General features: G+C 35.4%; 1 protein-coding gene across 1 annotated transcript in view; it reads left to right on the top strand.

Annotated features, from left to right (window-relative positions):
• The window catches only part of STPG2 (sperm tail PG-rich repeat containing 2), a 550,510-nt gene that overhangs the window by 156,813 nt on the left and 371,055 nt on the right, over nucleotides 1-22,642 (top strand). The window contains 1 exon segment of the mRNA XM_029234789.1: nucleotides 18,679-18,838. Coding sequence (XP_029090622.1) covers nucleotides 18,679-18,838 — 160 coding nt within the window.

The following is a 22,642-nucleotide window of genomic DNA, read 5'->3' as shown; positions in this document are numbered from 1 at the left end:
ATCAGTGATATTGGCCTGTAGTTTTCTTTCTTTGTGACATCTTTGTCTGGTTTTAGTATCAGGGTGATGGTGGCCTCGTAGACTGTGTTTGGGAGTGTTCCTCCCTCTTGTATTTTCAAAGAGTTTGAGAAGGATAGGTGTTAGCTCTTCTCTAAATGTTTCATAGGATTCGCCTGTGAAGCTATCTGGTCCTGGGGGTATTTTTGTTGGAAGATTTTTAATCATAGTCTCAATTTCAGTGCTTGTGATTGGTCTGTTTTTTTTTCTATTTCTTCCTGGTTCAGTCTTGGAAGGTTGTGCTTTTCTAAGAATTTTCCATTTTTCTAGGTTGCCCATTTTACTGGCATATAGTTGCTTGTCATAGTCTCTCATGATCCTTTGTATTTCTGCAGTGTCAGTTGTTACTTCTCCTTTTTCATTTGTAATTCTATTGATTTGAGTCTTCTCCTTTTTTTTCTTGATGAGTGTGGCTAATGGTTTATCAATTTTGTTTATCTTCTCAAAGAACCAGCTTTTAGTTTTATTGGTCTTTTTTATTGTTTCCTTCATTTCTTTTTTCATTTATTTCTGATCTGATCTTTATGATTTCTTTCCTTCTGCTAACTTGCAGTTTTTTTTGTTCTTCTTTCTCCAGTTGCTTTAGGTGTAAGGTTAGGTTGTTTATTTGAGATGTTTCTTGTTTCTTGAGGTAAGACTGTATTGCTAGAAACTTCCCTCTTAGACCTGCTTTTGCTGCATCGCATAGGTTTTGGGTCATCGTGTTTTCATTGTCATTTGTTTCTAGGTATTTTTTGTTTTCCTCTTTGATTTCTTCAGTGATCTCTTGTCTAGTAAGTAGTGTATTGCTTAGCCTCCATGTGTTTGTATTTTTTCCAGGTTTTTTTCCCTGTAATCGATATCTAGTCTCATTGTGTAGTGGTAGGAAAAGATATGTGATATTATTTCAATTTTCTTAAACTTACCAAGGCTTCATTTGTCACCCACGATATGATCTATCCTGGAGAATCTTCCATGAGCATTTGAGATGAAAGTGTATTCTGCTGTTTTGGGATGGAATGTCCTATGAATACCAATTAAGTCCAACTCGTTTAATGTATCATTTAAAGCTTGTGTTTCCTTATTTGTTTTCATTTTGGATGATCTGTCCATAATTGAAAGTGGGGTGTTAAAGTCTCTACTCTGATTGTGGTACTGTCGATTTCCCCTTTTATGGCTTTTAGCATTTGCCTTATGTATTGAGGCGCTCCTATGTTGGGTGCATAAATATTTACAACTGTTATATCTTCTTGGATTGATCCCTTGATCACTCTGTAGTGTTCTTCTTTGTCTCTTATAATAGTCTTTATTTTTAAGTCTGTTTTGTCTGATATGAGAATTTCTACTCCAGATTCCTTTTGATTTCCATTTGCATGGAATATCTTTTTCCATCCCCTGGTCTCTTGTAGGCAACATATATACAGGTTTTGTTTTCATATCCATTCAGCCAGTCTGTGTCTTTTGGTTGGAGCATTTAATCCATTTACATTTAAGGTAGTTATGGATATGTATGTTCCTATTACCATTTTCTCAATTGTTTTGGTTTTGTTGTTGTAGGTCTCTTCCTTCTCTTGTGTTTCCTGCCTAGAGAAGTTCCTTTAGCATTTGTTGTAAAGCTGGTTTGGTCATGCTGAATTCTCTTAGCTTTTGCTTGTCTGTAAAGGTTTTAATTTCTCTGTCGAATCTGAATGAGAACCTTGCTGGTTTGAGTAATCTTGGTTGTAGGTTTTTCTCTTTCATCATTTTAAATATGTCCTGCCACTCCCTTCTGGCTTGCAGTTTCTGCTGAAAGATCAGCTGTTTATCTTTTGGGGATTCCCTTGTATATTATTTGTTGCTTTTCCTTTGCTGTTTTTAATATTTTTTGTTTGTATTTAATTTTTGGTAGTTTGATTAATATGTGTCTTGCCATGTTTCTCCTTGGATTTATCCTGTATGGGACTCTGCATTTCCTGGAGTTAATTGACTCTTTCCTTTCCCATATTAGGGAAATTTTCAAGTATAATCTCTTCAAATGTTATCTCAGCCCCTTTCTTTTTCTCTTCTTTTTCTGGGACCCCTATAATTTGAATGTTGGTGCATTTAACATTGTCCTGCTGTTCTCTGAGACTGTCTTCAATTCTTTTCATTCTTTTTTCTTTTTTCTGCTCTGTGGTAGTTATTTGAACTATTTTATCTTCCAGGTCATTTATCCATTCTTCTGCTGCAGTTATTCTGCTATTGATTCCTTCTGGAGAATTTTAATTTCATTTATTGTGTTGTTCATCATTGTTTGCTCTTTAGTTCTTCTAGGTCCTTGTTAAACGTTTCTTTTATTTTCTCCACTCTATTTCCAAGATTTTGGATTATTTTTACTATAATTACTCTGAATCCTTTTTCAGGTAGACTGCCTATTTCCTCTTCATTTGTTTGGTTTGGTGGGTTTTAACCTTGCTCCTTCATTTGCTACGTATTTCTGTGTCTTCTCATTTTGCTTCACTTACTGTGTTTGGGGTCTCCTTTTTGCAGGCTGCAGGTTCGTAGTTCCAGTTGTTTTTGGTGTCTGCAACCAGTGGGTAAGGTTGGTTCCGTGGGTTGTGTAGGCTTCCTCGTGGAGGGGACTGGTGCCTGTGTTGTGGATGAGGCTGGATCTTGTCTTCTGGTGGGCAGGACCACGTCTGGTGGTGTGTTTTGGTGTGTCTGTGAACTTAGTATGATTTTAGGCACCCTCTGTGCTAATGGGTGGGGTTGTGTTCCTATTTTGCTAGTTGTTTGGCATAGGATGTCCAGCATTGTAGCCTGCTGGTCATTGGGTGGAGCTGGGTCTTAGTGTTGAGATGGAGATCTCTGGGAGAGCTTTTGCCGTTTGATATTACGTGGAGCCAGGAGGTCTCTGGTGGACCAGTGTCCTGAACTTGGCTCTCCCACCTCAGATGCTCATGCCTGAGACCTGGCCATAGCACCAAGACCCTGGCAGCCACATGGTTCAGAAGAAAAGGGAGAAAAAAGCAAGCAAGCAAGAAAAATAAATAAAAAGTTATTAAAATAAAAAATTTAAAGAAATTATTAAAAATATAAAAATTTAAAAAGTAATAAGAAGAAAGAAGTGAGCAACCAAACCAAAAAACACATTTACCAATGGTAACAAGCACTAAAAACTCTACTAAAATAAAAATAAAAAATACAGACAGCAACCTAGGACCAATGGTAAAAGCAAAGCTATACAGACAAAATCACACAAGGAAGCATACACATACACACTCACAAAAAGAGAAAAAGGAAAAAATATATATCTATATATAAGAAAAAAAGGAAGAGAGTAACCAATTCAATATACATATCTGCTAATAATAATAAACTCTAAATACTAAGATAAATACTATATACTAATAAACTCTAAACTCTAAAAAGTAAGATAAACATAAAACCAGAAACAAATTAGATGCAGAAAGCAACCCCCATGTCTACAGTTGCTCCCAATGTCCACCGCCTCAATTTTGGGGTGATTTGTTGTCTATTCAGGTATTCCAGAGATACAGGCTACATCAAGTTGATTGTGGAGATTTAATCTGCTGCTCCTGAGGCTACTGGGAGAGATTTCCCTTTCTATTCTTTGTTCGCACAGCTCCTGGTGTTCAGCTTTGGATTCGGCCCCACCTCTGCATGTAGGACACCTGAGGGTGTCTGTTCCCCAGTCAGACAGGACGGGGTTAAAGGAGCAGCTGATTAGGGGGCTCTGGCTCACTCAGGCCGGGGCGAGGGAGGCGTATGGAATGCAGGGCAAGCCTGTGGTGGCAGAGGCCGGCGTGATGTTGCACCAGCCTGAAGCACGCCGTGTGTTCTCCCAGGGAAGTTGTCCCTGGATCACTGGACCCTGGCAGTGGCGGGCTGCACAGGCTTCTGGGAGGGGAGGTGTGGATAGTGACCTTCTTCGTGGCTACAGCAGCAGCGTTAGCATTTCATGCACGTATCTGGGGTCCGTGCTGATATCTGTGACTCGCGCCCATTTCTGGAGCTTATTTAGGCAGTTCTCTGAATCCCCTCTCCTCGTGCACCCTGAAACAATGGTCCCTTGCCTTTTAGGCAGGTCCAGACATTTTCCCGGACTCCCTCCTGGCTAGCTGTGGCACACTAGCCCCTTCAGGCTGTGTTCACGCAGCCAACCCCAGTCCTTTCCCTGGGATCTGAACTCCGAAGACCCGAGCCTCCGCTCCCAGCCCCCGCCCGCCCCGGCGGGTGAGCAGACAAGCCTCTCAGGCTGGTGAGTGCTGGTCAGCACCGATCCTCTGTGCGGGAATCTCTCTGCTTTGCCCTCCGCACCCCTGTTGCTCCGCTCTCCTCTGTGTCTCCAAAGCTTCCCCCCACACCACCCCCGTCTCCGCCAGTGAAGGAGCTTCCTAGTGTGTGGAAACTTTTCCTCGTTCATAGCTGCCTCCCCGAGGTGCAGGTCCCATCCCTATTCTTTTGTCTGTATTTTTCCTTTTTTCTTTTGCCCTTTTTTCTTTTGCCCTACCCAGGTACGTGGGGAGTTTCTTGCCTTTTGGGAAGTCTGAGATTTTCTGCCAGAGTTCAGTAGGCGTTCTGTAGGAGTTGTTCCACATGTAGATGTAGTTTTGATGTATTTGTGGGGAAGAAGGTGATCTCCACGTCTTACTCCTCTGCCATCTGGAGGGTCTCTCCATACACCATTTTAAATCTTTGGTTTAGGACATATTTCAAACCTATGGAAAAGAACAGAGAATAACAGAATAAGACTTTCACACTTACCATCCTGTCCTGTCAATCTCACATGCTGCCATACATTTTAAACATCTCAAAAAAGGAAAAAACAATCTAAACCCACTATACATCAACATTTAGGGTTTGTGACTTTCTTTTAACCCTGCTTACTATGGAATTGAGTTATGGCTGATCATCTAAGCTACCACTGTCATTCAAGTTGATTTATATATTTATTGATCACTTTTTAATGACTAGTAGGCATTTATCTAGAGCAACTCTGCCAGATTAAATTCCTACCATCCCTTCCCCTCCCCAGCCTATTTTTTTAAAGTACTTTGAACCATTGGAGTTCCTGGAGAACTACAGTTCTAAGCACTACTAACAGAATATTTTCTCTCTATCCCTGACTATAATGTTTTGCTTTTATGATGGTTGTTCCTACAAATGCCATGTTCAGTGGCTGGTTTCCCTATTGTCTATTGGTTACTTGTATAACTTGAGAGGGACAAGTTTGGTTACTTTACCTATAAAGCAAAATTTTTGTTAAAGATTTAAATGTTAAATTGAAGAAAAATTTGGATTAAAAAATAATCCTTGATTCCAAAGGGCTCTTTGAACAAAGCATGAAATAGGAACTATAAAATAGAAGCATCAGGTAAATGCAACTTAAAGTTGAACACTTTACTATAGCAAAACTAAATAAAAAGTACTCCAAAATACCTTATTGAAAATAAAGAAAGCTCTGAAAATTTCCAAACCATAAAACAGATGCTATAAATAAATACAAAGGACAAATTATAAGCTAGGAATAATATTTTAAACACGGAAGACAACGGGTCTTTTTTTTAATATGCAAGAGTTTATAAAACAAGAAAGTAAAAGGATAAAGAACTCAATTACAAAATGAGGTATAAATATCTAATAGATCCTTGAAAAGATGCTCAAGTTCACTTGAAATTATGAAATACAATTTTTTTAAAAGGATATATATTTTCTCATTTGGGAGATTTTTAAAAAGATAATAGTGTTGTCAAGGGTAGGGGAAACACATACACTATTGGGAGAGCTTAAATTGATAAAACCTTTCTGAAGCTACTTGGTAAATTCAACCAAAAGTTAAATTACACATATCCCATGGCTTAACATTTCAGTTTTTCAGGAATTTATCTTATAGACATTTGCATAGAAGTACATAAAATATACATGTTTTCATTTATTATGTCACTGTAGCAATGCAAGTGTGGACATAAGTTAAGTGGTCATCAGTAAAGGCTGACTAAAATACTATAGTAGAATACTATGGGAGTGATCTTTGGCAAGTGGGACTGTGCAGGTTAGTGGGAGAGGGGCTTTCTTTTTTACTTTATATTTCAAACTTTTACAAGGAGAATGTTATTTAAAATGCAGGAATGTAGTGATTGGGAAGGGAAAATAAAACAATACCTGATTGTATCAAAGATTGCATCAAGGATGAGCCATACATTATCAAACAGTTTGTGAGATATAGGTTTTAGGTCTCTGAGCCAGGAACAGACAGTGGAGGCAGGATACAGTATCTCTTCTCTGTTTATGAGAATTGGTATTATTTATTTCAAGTAAACAAAGTAAGTATTGTCTACTAATTTTTGTTTGCTATTCAGGACCGTATGATTTAAGTTATCAGATATTCCTCTTCTGGTTTATTGACTTTTTTATTCATTTCATTTTGCTTTTATTTTATTATATTTTTCTTTCTTTTCTATATATGCCATAAGTTCCCTGGAAAATTTGGAGTGACTTTATGAGAGATGATAATCAGATGCTTTTCCAAACTGAAATCACAAACTTTTATTTCTCTTACACTTGTCTTCTTTTTCACATGCTTTTTTATGTGCTTAGTTGACCTACTCTTTTATTGTACAGGTATTAATATGGACTATGGATTTTATAAATCAGAAATTTAGTCTTCTCAAGGTAGTCATATCTTTAAGGTATTGAAAATATTTGTGTTTCACAAAACTAGAACCTGGGACTAGAAAATTTACATTTTCTTTAATACATTAAAATGTAGATTCCCAGTAACTATAACAAAGACACTTAAAATTGTTCAATAAGTGACACCCTAAAATGCATGGGAAAAGCTTAAAACCATATTATTTTAGCATGACATTTCCTCAATAATGTTAATAAATGATAGAGGGTTTTGCGCAGTTTTATTTTTTTTATGTCTAATATGGATACTTGTTAAATTTGACCCATAAGCAAGTTACAATTCCATTTCAGTGTTTGTACATTTTGTCATGCGAAATAGATACACTGATTTTTTTTAACTGCATGTTCTAAAATTAAATTTATTTATGACATTGTAAAGTATATTACTTTCAAATAGTATTTGTAGTAGTTATTTGGGGAAAAATCAAGTGCTACCTAAATACGTGAGATATTAGGAACTTAAAATTTATAATGAAATATAATAATTACTAAAAGTTCAAGTAGTGCTCACCTATGTGCCTGGCACTCTGTATTGCACGTATATTAACTCATTTATCCTTATAAGAACACTAACAGGTGGGAACAGTCATTCTTATACCTATTTTATAGATGAGGAAATTTTGACACAAGATTTACCCATAGTCATATGGTTAGCAAAAATACAAGCCAGGGCTTGACCTCAGACAACACAGCTTCAGAGTCCATAATCTTTACTACTGGTATACACTAAGGCCAGTGCTTAGTAAAGACTCAGTAAATTTTTGTTTGTAGGCTGTAAGATAAGGTAGCATTTATTTATTTATTGATTGATTTAACATCTTTATTGGAGTATAATTGCTTTACAGTTGTGTGTTAGGGTAGCATTTAAAAACAGTATCACTTAAGTAGCATTTTTTTAATAGAGGAAACTGTATCAAATTCTTTAAAGGAAGGGAAAGGAAGAAGTAAGGATATTCACATTTTTATTTTAGATGATCATTTTCTTGACTCCTCATGAAATTAAATAATATTTTGGATGTATTTATATGGCTGTAATCTTTATATGCACGAGTCTGGAAAATAGCAGTAGCACCCTTGGTCTTTAATAGCCCTTTCATCTAATTTTAATTTTGCTTGTTTTGTTTCTTTACTCAATCAACAAACATTTAGTGTTACTAAGAAATGTGCTACTAAATTTGTCACCAAATATAAGATAACCTGAACAATTGTTTAGTGTCACATAAGCACCATAGATCTGGAAGAAGACAGGATATTTAAAATATATTTCATTAACCAGGAAAGATATTTATAGGAACATTAGGGGAGAATAATTGGGTTTCCAGAATTTCAGATGTATAGTTTGTCTTTTGACATTGAGATCTACAGCTGGTGTGTCATAAAATATTATTTTTGTGTATGGTTAACATTACCAGAACTCCTTATCTCTCTCTCTCTCTCTCTCTCTCTCTGTCTAGACAATCTTTATTTCCTGTCCTGTACCTTCTTTTTCTTAGTCACCTTGCTTTCTCTTCTCTCTTTTCACCTTTTTCATAGTTTATTCCCCTCTCTCATCATCTTTACTCTTCTGTGTCTAGATATGACCATAGTTATTTTTGGAGTAGGTAATGGGATGCTAAGATATTTATAGCTTACCGGAAGCCAGCCTGGATCATTCTGTCCACTCTTAGTTTACTATAGATGGTGGAGGCAACTTCCAAACATGAATAGTTCTATGACTTAACTACTGCCAATCTCATAAGAAGAGAAAAAGACATGTTTCCTGCACAGTGACCTGCTAAGTATTTCTGAACATGACATTCAGCATGAATTATGGTGGGAGGGGTTTGCATGAGTGGGTGAGATCTTTGAGGGCCTTCTTGAAGCTAATAATAAGGTTATGAATACAACCCAGCAATTCTGACTTCAAGTTCTAAGGTTATTTCAGTAGCACTACCTTGAAATGATTCCTTTTTTTATACAATGGATAATTCTTGCCATACTGAGCATAAGTAGATGATAATAAGGGTTATATGATTTCACAAAGTTTAAACATAACAAATTGATTGGATTCTTTCTTTCTTTTTTTGGCGGTGCCCTGCGGCATGTGGGATCTCAGTTCCCCGACCAGGGATCAAACTCATGCCCCCTGCATTGGGAGCGTGGAGTCTTAACCACTGGATCGCCAGGGAAGTCTCTGGACTCTTTCTTTTAGATATTTCTCTAGGGTTAATCAACAATTTTCACAACTCTATTATTTAAATTACACTTCCTTCACAAATCACATTCAGATTTTACCTCTTGTAAGTTTTCTAGGTTTATCAAGATGATTTTTAGTGTCTTATCCAAATCTGTTCAACTGGCTCTGGGAGCAATTATGTTCTTTTTAAAGAATCATTTACATTAACTTTCTTCCCTTTCACATTCGACTTATAAAATAATTTACTTTTGGATTTTTGTGAATTGATAAAGCTGAAAAAGTGGTATCTTGTCAATCAGAGCTAGTGTAACTAGTAATAATCTATGCTTTTTCCATAACTCAGTAGCATTAGCATTTACAGGAAGAGAAAGGCCATTTCTATTCACATGTTTTACTTTAATCTGATGAGATATACATTTTTTTCTGTAAAACCAGTGTCAAAGGTAATCATGAAAAGCTCAAGCATCAAAAGTAAAAGTCTACTTTTTTGATATTAGCAAAGAGAAAGAAATACATCTCACATAAAATATCAATCAAATTTAACTACCTGGAGGCACACTGTAATGATTGTGTGAAAGTGAGTCCTTGATCAGTTTGAATGGAAATATCCATACTTCTGTATCATTGCTGAGATTATAAATTACATTTGTCTTTGCCAGAAACCGGAGCATCTTTAGAGAAAGCAGTATACTTGAACAGTTTTACACAACAGACATTTTATAAAGAACTGCTTATGTGAGGCAAATTTAAGCACTGTAGGGGTTGAAAATACTTTCGTGGCATAGTGTCAGCCCTACTTTTATGGGGAAACTCAGTGATAAGGCCACACATGAGAGGGAAAGCTTCGAGGTAGACAGATTCATTCACTCATTCATTAGCCCATATATCTACTCACTGATTAAAAAATGTTCATTGATCACTTACTGTGTGCCAGGCACTTGCCATCATCGAGGATACAATGATGAACAAAACAGATGCTTCCTTAACTTTCAAGAAACTTACCTTTCTATGGGAATGAATGATTTTAAAAAAATAATTAAAGACTTGTTTAACTGCAAATGTAACAATGGGTACAAAGTTAAGAGCTGTGTGTCTGAAAGCCTATTGCAAGAACAAATGGATTCAGGGAAGCTTTGAAACCCAAAGGATGAGCAAGAATTAGACAACAAAGTTAATAAGCCATGGGTCAAAATAGCTTTTTATATAGTCTAATATCCTGATAGTATTCTAGAAAAGAATTAATTTTTTTATGGTTCTAGTGCCCTCAAAGGCAGCTATTATGACTGAGATTACTAGCTACCTACCCCGTCTTTATTCTTTTTCTTCCTTTCTAACAGAACCCAATTTTATTTAGAAGAACAACATTTCCAGGTAAAACAACTACTTTTTTTAAGTTCCCTTATAGCTACAGAATGGTTATTTGACACAGTTTTAACCAATGGGAAGAAAGCAAAAGTTACTGGTTTGGCTTCTAGGAAAGTTCCTCTTGGAAAGTGTTTCAGCTGTTAAACACAATTTTTGCCTTTGTCCTTTCTCTTCGTTTCCGAAATGAGAATGCTATGGCTAAAATCTTCAGAACATTAGGATGAGGGTCACAATCTAAGTATGGTAAAACAGAAAGCATGAAATGGCTTAGACCCCCAGTGTTATTGGGGATCCCCTAGGCTCCTGTATTGCTACTGTCAGTTTTCTTTAATTTGAGAGAATAAAAGAAAAATTAATCTGCAAGTACGTAGGGTACATAGAATCCTATCTGCGGAAACCTTCCCTTCTCATCAGATGGCTTTATTCTCTTTCTGCTCTTATATTGACAAAGAAATATTCAAGTAGATATAGTATATTTGTTTAATGTGCTTTTTATATGTTTATGTGTCTATATAAACTATAAGTAATAGAAGAATTAAAAATTAGAGGATATGAATTCTAGCTAGAGTGATCAAGAATGCTTCATGGACGATGTTCCATTTTAACTGAGCTTTAAAATTGTAAAACTGCCTTCACAATTTAAAAAGGCTTTGCATACCAAGGAGAATCTCCTGAATTTTTTCCCATAGACACTCAGGAGCCAATGAATGCTTCCAGCAGATGTCTGTCATGTTTCAGTACAATAACTTATTTGCTACTGGGATGCCAATGATTTGAGACTGAGAGACCTGAAGCTTAAAGAGGCAGTTAATACAGTTGTCAGGTAGTATTTTAGAGCACTTACCAGGATCTTTTTGGTAGTAAAGGAAAGAGAGCGTTGATTTTTAGATATGGGGGAGAAGGGTGAAGAAATGTGAGAGCCGACTTTCTATTTTCAGGCCTGGATAGACAAGGAATTATTGTAGGCAGGTGGGAAAGGATAGATGGTTAGGTAGTTGGGGAAGGGAAGATAATGAGTTTTATCTTAAGACTACGTGAGAATAATGATGTGGAAATGTACAGCAAACAACTAGAAATTTGTGACTTAAATGTGAATTATATGTTATGTTGGAGAAATTAGGTGAAATTAATGCTTTTATTGCCTACATGATTTTGTCCATCAGCCGGTTTTGTTATTCTTTACTGGGCCTTGAAGTATCATGGTATAGCTGACAATTGTAGTTTCTTTCGTAAATCAGCATTAGGATAAAGGGTCTTTTTCACTGTGCTGGGAGAATACAGAAAATGAAATCAATACTTCCTGTTTTTGACTGTCATTTAACAATTAACATTATGTCACATCTATATTAAAATCTTTTTCTTTCTAAAGTAACATTCTTTTCTAAGTCATATATTTAAAGAGGTATATGTTTAGAATGATGAATATTAGGAATGCTGAAAAATGGCAAGGGTAACACATTTGTAATTATAATTTGCAATATGCAGAACAAAGATAATTTGATTATCATCTGAAATGCCTTCTCTATAAATCCAAAATTAAACAACTTGGATAAACATATTGGTAAATTGCTTTAATCAAAGTTTTCTGCATATTTAGGCAAACTTCACTACATTTATGGCCTATAATTTTTATCACCATATATATTTGATTAAAGATTTTGATTTGAAGCTTTGATTGAAAATATCCTTCAAGTCTTCTTAAGTCACTTCACTAATTTGACAAGCTTCATCATAAAAGAAGCTCTAAGTGACTTTTTAATAATTATGTATTTGGGATTTTAAACTAAAATTTTAGACCAGAATATACTTAGCTATGAAATAACAGCTAGAACAAGTTACCCCCAAATAAATAAATTTTATCCCAAATCATAGTTAATGATTTACTAAATCATGCTACCTAGCAGTGTGTGTGTGTGTGTGTGTGTGTGTGTGTGTGTGTGTGTGTTATGTGTGTATACATATATAGCTTACTGGAAGCAGAAATGGAAGAACAGTTATTTCTTGTAAGAAGTAGTTCTGGTTTAATTGCCTAGGATGTTAACTCTCGTAAAGCATATGAATTTCTCTCACATAGCTATTATTATTAGACCTGCTGTATATCGCTGTGGACTCTTCCTGCTGGTGAGAGTTTGTCTCCTAAGCACAGGAAGACTGAGATTCCACTCTGCCTTTGTGGCTCTGCAACTTCTTCAGGTTGCCCTTCTGAGTTTTTGGTTGAGTGCCTGAGGTTCTCTTTTGTTTCTCCCTGCAAGTCCTACCCCTTACAAATTTTCATCTTACTCTTTAGCTTCCTATGCCATTCGGGTTCAAAACTTGGCAAATATCTTGAGAAAGAGGCTTGTACTCTGTTGCCAGCCCTTGTTCTAGTGTGACTTTAGCTCCTAAGCATCAGAAGACTGAAAATTTTATTCTGTCTCTTCAACCCAGACTTCTGTTCTTTTGCCTGTTCTAGCACACAGCAAATAGTCCATCATAAAGAACCAGTAATGAATTTGGTCTCCCCTAGTCTTCAGTCCCTTATGATAGACTGTGTGCCCTTTGAAAGCTCCACTAGTTCTTCTTTTCCTTAGAATAATCTGTCTGCCTATGAAGAACCTAATCTTTAGCTCTTACCCTGACTTGCTAAATGCCCATATAGAAGAAAGCAGCTTTCAGTGTAAACTCACATTAGAAGGGCTTTCCCCATTTTTGAATTTAGTACATAAAATCCTCTTTGCTTTCACAGATCTCTTATATCTTTGAAATTATGATTTTAACATTTTACCATTTTTGAAAAGTAAAAATGATTTATCAAAACCTACTCATTGGTGGAAATGCTGGAATAGCTACTTTAATTACAAATAAAACATGTTAAGACAAAATGGGATTTAGAAATAAACAGTCAGTCTCACTTAATATTTTTAAAAATTAAATTTACCATAATATGATGATTAAAAATTTTTATGCACAGCTCCACAAATATATACAGCAAATATTGACAAAACTACAGGGAGAAACAAGTTCAAAAATAAAAACCTATTCTATTTTATTTATCTGTATAGATCTATCTTTAAAAGACAGAATAGAGTTGACCACCTTGTGATGTTACTGATCAAGAAAAAAATGAGAAATGGCAAAAATAACAAATATCAAAAATGTAAAGAAGGACATTTCTGCAGATTCTTGAAGCAATAAACAGACAATATTTTTTCTTAATAAATTTGAAAACTCAAGACAACATGGACAACAGTCCTTACTAAAGGAAAATATAATCCAGAGTTAATATATTATCTAAAATGTCTATTTTTCAACCAAAACTCATTCGATATGCAAATATCAGGTAAGTATATTTCATACTCAGGGGGAGTATGAGAAACCTACTCTGGTAAGATTAGACATTGTATCAAACAGATGAAGATTTCAAAGCAGCCATCATAAATATATTCAAAGAATCAAGGGAACTTATGTTTAAATAACTGAAGTAAAATATACTGAGTTAGACAATAGGGAATCTCAATAAAGAAATAGAAACAAGCAGGCAAGCAAGCAAAAGAACTAAAAAAGAATTCTAAAATTATAAAGTACAATAATGCAAATGAAAAATTCACCAGCTGGACTCAATAGCAGATTTGAGATGACAGAAGACAGAATCAGTGAACTAAATAATAGCTCGATAGAAACCATTAAATCTGAAGAAAAAAGAAAAAAAGATTGACAAAACGAACAATTTCAGAGACCTTTGGGTCAATGTCACATATTCCAACATATATGTAATGATAGTCTCAGAAGGGGAGGTGAGAAAGAAGGGCAGAAAAAACATTTGAAGAAAAGATAGCTGAAAACTTTCCAAAATTAATGAAAAACATGAATATACAAATCCAGGAAGTTCAGTGAACTGCTAAGTAATAACATAAAGATGTCTAACACTCTTAGACATACCATAGTCAAACTGCTGAAAACCAAAACAAAGAAAACATCTTGAAAGTGAAAAACAATTTATTACATACAGTGGAAATAATGTGATCATGAACTTGTCATCAGAAAAAATGGAGGCTGGAACTTCCCCGGTGGTCCAGTAATAAAGAATCTGCCTTACAATGCGGGGGACATGGGTTCGATCCCCGGCTGGGGAACTAAGATCCCACATGCCACAGGGCAACTAAGTCTGCATGCCACAACTACTGAGCTCACGTGCCTCAACTTGAGAGCCTGTGTGCCACAAACTACAGAGCCCACGCACTCTGGAACCTGCGCACCACAACTACAGAGCCCAGGCACGCTGCAGCCCACATGCCACAACTAGAGAAGAGAAAACCTGCACGCCACAACTAGAGAGAAGCCGGCACACTGCAGCAAAGAGCCCGCTTGCCTCAACGAAGATCCCGCATGCTGCAGCTAAGACCTGACGCAACCAAAAAAAAAAAAAAATACTCTTAAAAAAAAAAAAAGAAATAATGTAATGGAGGCCAAAAATCAGTGAAATGACATATTCATAATGCTGAGAGAAAAGCAAGTCAACCAAGAATTCTGTATCCAGTGAAAGTATCAATTAAAAAATGAAATGTGAAGTAAAGACATCCATCCCCAAGTCCTTTACCATAGCATGGTAAAAGGAAAAATTTATTTTGAGGCTAAAACTTGAGTTCCATCTTTATTTGCATTGTGCATACATCTTGGGAGACAACTCAGTGATCAAATGCTCCATTTCTTGCTAGGCCTGGGGTGTTTAATTGTTGATGTTTGGTAATTAGAGTTTTGGAAGATAAGAGCATGCATGCAGTTTAATATGTCCAAGGTTAGAGAGTATATGAAATTTCATATGTCAAAATGGCAGGGAACAGGGATGGGAAAAATACTGAAATTTTTGAAATGAGGAGCTGGTCTTTGGGGCTCCAGGTCAGTTAGGCTTGGATTTTAAGTGGTTAATATAAGGGTTCCGGGCATTGGGAATTGTGCATGGGCTTCAACTCAACTTAACATGGTTAAATAAAACCACGAAGTATGGGAAAAGGTTTTTCCAAAATACAAACAGGGTGACCTGCCTTCCTTTGAAGTTGGTTGCCACCAGTGATTTTTTTTTTTTACTGCCTGATTCACTGTCTTCATGTGATTCCCAGCAACTTAACTACTTTGGATTTTGTTGTTGTTGTTTGTTTGGGGCTTAAAATACTAGGAGCTTTGCTTTCAAATATCCTGTTGGTATCTTTCTGCAGGAAAGGGAGATATCACTGAGGGTTTCATGTAGTCCCACAACTAATAGAAATAATAATGCTAATAATGATATTAATGGCAATGAAAGCAAATACTAGTGCATGTATCAGGTATGTTGATCTAAACAAATAGACTGCCAGATATTTCTCCAGCTAAGATGAGTTTATCTGAGATCAGCAGAGAATTGCAGTTTGGTGTCTGCAACCATGGTGAGCCATGTGCAACTCCCTGCAGGGCAAGGGAAGGAGAACACTTTTACAGAAGGGAAAAGGGAAGTTAGGAGGGCTATAGAAAACAGAGTCCATGGCATTTCATTGGCTGAGTCCTTGCCAGGAAAGAAGAGGGTCTTTCTTCTTCCTGTTGGGCTCTGCTGTTGTCCCATGGTTTGAGAGCTCTCCCTCCTGATCTTCTGACTATATTTAATTGAGGTTTTTGTTTATTAATTTTTTATAGATACCATTCTAAGAATTTCGCATACATCAATTATTTTAATTCTATGATTATTTATGTCATTTTTAGGTAGGGCCCTGGTTTTCCAGATGAAGAGGTCAAGACACCTTAGACTTAACTTTAATTTGCATTGAGACATAGGTTTTATTTCATCATTTTATGGCATTTTCCCTCAGTCTCTAATTGCTCTTTCAGGTTGTCCTCCCACTGTTGCCTCTGGGAACATAACTGCTAGCTCTATGAGTGCCATCACTAGAATAGAATTTTTTTTTTAATTCAGCTTCTTTAAACTAAAAAATAAATAAAATAAATCTAAAATGGAATTTTTAATGTTCTGTGTCTTTTTGAATAACTGGCTGCCAGTTGAAAGGCTGGCATTTGAGCCTGTGACCTAGATTCATGTCCTAGGTTTTTAAAGTTAGACCAGGAAGATAAGACTCAGGTAATTTTGGCTTTTATGCTGGGACTCAGATTTTGCTGTAAAGCATGTGGAATTTCCCAAACACAGGAACAGGATTCAAGTACTGGGTTTAAAAAAAAGGATGAGAAATGTCTATTATATCCACTCATCATGTGCCTTTTCTGTGATGTGCAAAGGATCACCAACAGAAATTTGATGATCTTATCTATACATACTATTTTCCCCTGAAATGGTGTGTAAAGTACTATATATAGGTATTGTTTAAGTTATTGCTTTTAAACAGGGTTTCAGACTTGTCTTACTAATCCTAGGAATTAATTAATGCCTAGAAAATTTATTTGACATATTAATCTCTTGGTCAGATAAAATGAGAGTTGAAGATGAGTAAGAAGAGCCTAGAAACATCAGTAAAGGACACAGGTAGGGAATAAGTTTTCAGAGAAGCATAAAAATGCTATAAAAAGATGTGGTCATGATGAGGGTAGTATATTTTCACTTGGTAGAGGAGCCAGTGAATCTAATGAAATTTAGGGTAGCTAGTTTGACGAAGTTTTCTAGAGGGGAACACACTATTGTTGAAGAAAACTGATCACTTGTGCAGTTACTTACTTTTTCTTCGAGGCATTAAAAAAGAAAAAAAAAAAAAAAGGTTCCTATGTGGCAGCAGCCAAACCCGTCAGTCATATCTAGGCTAGGCACTGGAAGAGGGACTAGGTGGTGACTCCAGGCAGGGTGCTAAGGGAAGCAAGAACAATAACAGCTTCTGATAAGAAAATGAAAATGCATAGTAGGGATAATCAAGATCTTTGTAAAGCTTTCCTAAATACTCGGAGTACATTGTACTCATGATTTCTTTGTGCCTTTGCACTCTCTTCTACTTTCCTTTCACATACCACAGAAGCAGCCCCGAAAGATCCAAAAGTCATCTTTGGAGCTATTGCTTCTATTGCTTATCCTCCGCCTCCCTTTACTAAATGTACTCCTAATGCAGACAAGAAGCAAACAGCTGTTGACGTTTCTTAATTGACTTATAGATTGTGGCATTTGTGTTTGACACCGTACTTAAACCAGAAATATGGGGTTTCATGTAAGAATCTCCTCTGCTAGTCATGATCAGTACTTTTACTGTATTTAGTGATTCTTTGGAAGTGGGAGATAATGTTGTTGGCTTGTGCTTGAGGGTGATAATAGGGATATAAGGAACAAGAGAAAGTATGTTTTATAAAGTATGGCTCCTAGATGGACTTCAAAAGTTTGCTTTCTCAGTATCCAAATTTGTTTGAATTATTTGAAACATTAAAATTCTTCTCTGTTGGTCTAGACCCTGATTGTTCAGTCTTGTTTTTTACGTTGAAATTAGCTTTTGTAGAATAGTAAGAGTAGCTAACCCTTTTGTAGAATCAGGAACTAATCTAAGTATTTTACTTGTTTTAACTCATTTAATCCTCACAGCAACCCAATGACATATGATATAAATTTTATAGTTTCCCCACTTACAGATGAGGACACGGGATCACAGAGGTTAAGCAGCTCTCTTAGGGTCCCACAGCAAGTAAGGAGCAGATATGTGGAACCAAAGAAGTCTAGTGCTAGAGTCTCTAACCTTAGCCACAATACAAGTCTCCTGCCTGCCAGAAAATCATTAAAACTTAAAAAGTTTGGTCTTTATACATAATACAGATGAACAGATTTGTTATATATATAATACGTTATGTTTTAAAATAATTTGAAGAAAATGAGTTTTATAAGTTTCCATTGAGGTAATTAGCTAATGGTTTCCAGGCATTAATTGTGCAACAAATATATGATATTTTTGATTTAATTTAGTTTAGAATTATTATTGTGGTTATTAATATCCGTGTGGTTTATGTTGATTAAAAATGTTAATATAACTGTAGAGCACGTAAAGAGCCATAAGTGATGAAAGGGGAAGCCTTTTAACTTAATTGAAATCTATTAAAATGAAATAAGCAGTCTCATTTGTAGAATAAGTAAGGTGTGCTCACATAGGACAGTTAAGCAGGAATAGTTTTGCTGCTTAAGAAAACAAGTAATCACTGCTCTCATTTCTGTATAAAATTTGATTTTCATTATGAAATTTGAAAATTAGAGTTTGATCTATGTTATGAAGGCTATTTTTTTTAAGAATGTGAACCTATACTTCATAATTCTGTTTATTTTATCTTAAATTTTTACAAGTTAATTGAAGGAGGGCATAGATTTAGGGATACTCTTTTAAATTTCTATTTTTAATGGTTAATTAAAGAAAATTTTCATATTTTCTATTATCATTGCTTAGTGTGACATATGCTATATCTTTTTGGAAATTCTGTATATGTTTATGCTAGTCCATTGAAATTTGTTTCAGGATGTTCCAGCACCAGGCACCTATGATGTTCAAAAATCATATGAGATGTCTCAAGTTCAGCATAAATACATGCCACCTCGTAGTTTGGTGGCCAGAATAAAACATGCCTCGTTTCTTAGCACAACTCGTCGGTGCCTGGACAAAATGAATGATGGGCCAGGTAAGTATAGACTGTCTTTTTAAAGAAATGGAAACAAAATCTAAAGTTTCCTTATTAAAATAGACAATTGTAAACATACATTTATCATGTCTCTTTTAAGTGTGCAGGACAAAAAAATAACCGCTTATTTAGTGAAAGATTTTAGATGTTTTTTTACTAAAGCTAATAAGTCATATCCTATTAGAGAAAAAAACCAAACTCGTAATATGCTATAGTTATTAGAGCAGAAATAACTGCTGATGTGGAAGATCAGTTGTATACAAGATATATATCATGCCAGTCTCATGGAATTACTTTAATTTTCCTCAAGTATTAACAAAGCAGCTATATAAAAGGTAAACATTTATTTGAGGGGTTGAAATTCCAAAAATAATTTTGATTTTTAAAATTAGGATTAGTTCATCTACTAATAATGGCATTTTTATACTAAAATAGAATGAAATAATAATGAAATAACTTTCTCTGATAATGAAAATGAACCGGTAAGTAGATTATTTCACACAAGAGAATTAGATAAAGAATGGGAGCAAGAGTTTTCAACAGCAATTTACAAATGTATTGCCATTAAGTAACCAAACTGTTGTAATGGATCTTTATGAGACTATGAAGAGAAAAAATGAAACAGAATGGAGTTTTTAATGAAAAATCAAAGCGGGAGAATACGATGGGTCAAGCAAATAAGCATACTTGGGAGACCCTGAGATCCATAGAGACTTGCTTTATTTTTCACTGTCTTTCAGGAATCAAGTATATTACCAACTTAAAGGTCCATTTTAAGTCCAAATTTAGCTTTTCTTATTTTCTTTTTCTTCTCTTGAGTTATTGTACCATTGTTGATTTTGTCAGGTTTTAGCTTTGTTTTGAAGTAGAATTCAAATTCCTTTACTATTGTCTCTGACCACACTCGTTATGTGGTCACCCAGAAACGGTGCAGGGAAATTAGTTCTTTGAAGTTTAGGTACTATCACTCTCACCGTGACCAAGCACGATCAATCAACAAATATCTATTCCAGAGTCTCTTAAAGTAGATTAGATTGATCTTCATATTTTCTGAGGATTTTTTTTCTCTTTGCCTTTACTCTTGCCTCCATAAAAATTATTATAGATGCAATGCATAGTAAGATCTTCAGTTAAGTTCCAGGACTGGCACTCTGACTTTTCATTGCTTCGGTATTTAGCCTAGGGCAAGTAAATTCACTAATTGTTTCATTAGTTTCTATTTTACAAAAGTGAGATAATATTTGCCACCTACTTGGCTTTCATGAGAATACTAAAGATTAATAAGACTGTATTTCAAAGTCATTTTCAGAACCGCTGAAGCTCCTTAGAAGTATAAAATCTTATTATAATGTGAAACATGTTTCTTCTTAATGCCAAGCCAACACTAGCTTCTGAAAGAATTTGGGACAGGGAAATATCTTCATTATGAAGACAGTTATTATTTGGAAGTCAAAGACATATGGACTGTCAAAGTCACTATACAATTGTAAATTAGCCAGCTTGCTAAATGAAAAGAGTTTATCATAATAAGCCAATACTTCATTAAGTTTGCCATCCTGCATCTTAAAGTAGCCTATAATTCAGATAAATGATAGCAGAAATCCCACATGCCTCTATAATCAACACATTAGAAAAAAACATATGGATTTCTAAAGCTATCACCTGATGAGATGATTATGAAATCTGATTTCCTCTGACATATGTAGATACTGTGATAATTATAGGATTCATTCTTTTGAACTTAATCTGCTATCTTAAGGTATACAGTCCAAAATATGTCTCTAACATAGATTTAATAGGTGACCAGGGCCAATTTAATTAATATCCATGCTTTGTTTTGGTAATTGAAGATTAACTTCTATTTGTCCTGTTACATTGATCCAATCAAGGAAAAGAAGTCAGGTGTGATATTATCAACTCTCTAAATAAATTCCTCTTTTTTTGTTAATTTTCATTTAGGTTAGGTTTTTTATTGATCAATATGACAAAAAAATTCTTGATTCTAAAATGAGAATAGGGCTTCCCTGGTGGCAGAGTGGTTAAGAATCCACCTGCCAATCCAGGGAACATGGGCTTGAGCCCTGGTCTGGGAAGATCCCACATGCCGCCGAGCAACTAAGCCGGTGTGCTACAACTACTGAGCCTGTGCTCGAGAGCCCACGAGCCACAACTACTGAGCCCATGTGTCACAACTACTGAAGCCCACACACCTAGAGCCCGTGCTCCAAAACACGACAAGCCACCACAATGAGAAGCCCGTGCACCGCAACAAAGAGTAGCCCCCACTCACCACAACTAGAGGAAGCCCGTGCACAGCAATGAAGACCCAATGCAGCCATAAATAAATAAATAAATAAAATGAGAATAGCCCGTTTGTATTTACAGTTCTTAATACCATTTAACTTTTGCTGGGTACAACTAGTATGTTAAGTCTTTTGATTTTTTTAAAAAATCATTATTATATAATCAAAAGGTACAGTGATAATAGTTCTGTTGGTTATACGCTTTGTGTCAATGTTTATCCTATGAATGATCTCCTTTACCATCATATCTTCTTAGAAATAAAATAAGAAAATAGTGGGGATTTTTAACCCTGTTATTTGTCATTTAAATATTGGTAATTCTGTTAAACCTTAATACCGGTGAGAAGAGCCTTTTTGGGTTTTATGTCAAATTATTTACAAGCCAGATAAAATTATTTTCTGTTATTATGTGTGTGTGCATGTATATATATGAAGCTATAAGATTGTTTGAATTAATTTGTAGAGCTTGATATGCTTATTTGTTCCTTGAGTCATGACATAACTAAGAAGAATTGAGTGCTTTGCCTTACAGAACTTAAAGAACATGTATATTGTTATCTTTCTACCTAGAATAGACTCATAGGCAAGTTAAAATTGATTACTGACTGTCGTATATTTGTAGGTAACAGTGTCAAGAACTGAGGTTGATAAATGACCTAAGTTATGAGTTTGGTTGATATACGAATAGTATTCTTCTCATGAGACTCATATACTTAATAGGACATTCAATCACTCAACATTTTATAGCTGTGTATTTATTTCAAATTGTCTGAGAACTTTTATTAACAGTATTGAGGTGATTTTATTTTATTCAAATGAAGTCTTTGCAGACATTTAAGAAGTATAAAACTCATTTTCATTAGTCTAAATTAAAGAGGGAAGTAGTATATTTGCAATCAGTATACCATATGCCATTAAATGTTGTGTAACCAATAAAAACACATTTGAATCATTTAATGAAGAAATTATTAAATGAGGTCTGTCACATTTTAAGCAATCTACTCTTATGCACCAAGTTGTTTTTTTTTTAACATCTTTATTGGGGTATAATTGCTTTACAATGGTGTGTTAGTTTCTGCTTTATAACAAAGTGAATCAGTTATACATATACATATATCCCCATATCTCTTCCCACTTGGGTCTCCCTCACTCCCACCCTCCCTATCCCACCCCTCTAGGTGGTCGCAAAGCACTGAGCTGATCTCCCTGTGCTATGCGGCTGCTTCCCACTAGCTAGCTATTTTACTATTTTAGCTATTTTATTTTTTATTTGGTAGTGTATATATGTAAATGCCACTCTCTCAATTTGTCCCAGCTTACCCTTCCCCCTCCCTGTGTCCTCAAGTCCATTCTCTAGTAGGTCTGCATCTTTATTCCCATCTTACCCCTAGGTTCTTCATAACCATTTTTTTCTTTTAGATTCCATATATATGTGTTAGCATATGGTATTTGTTTTTCTCTTTCTGACTTACTTTACTCTGTATGACAGACTCTAGGTCCA

This window comes from Monodon monoceros, unplaced genomic scaffold (genome assembly GCF_005190385.1).
Source record: "Monodon monoceros isolate NGI ecotype Baffin Bay Population unplaced genomic scaffold, NGI_Narwhal_1 Super_Scaffold_20, whole genome shotgun sequence".
Taxonomy (NCBI): domain Eukaryota; kingdom Metazoa; phylum Chordata; class Mammalia; order Artiodactyla; family Monodontidae; genus Monodon; species Monodon monoceros.
This window is presented reverse-complemented; position numbering and strand designations above follow the sequence as displayed.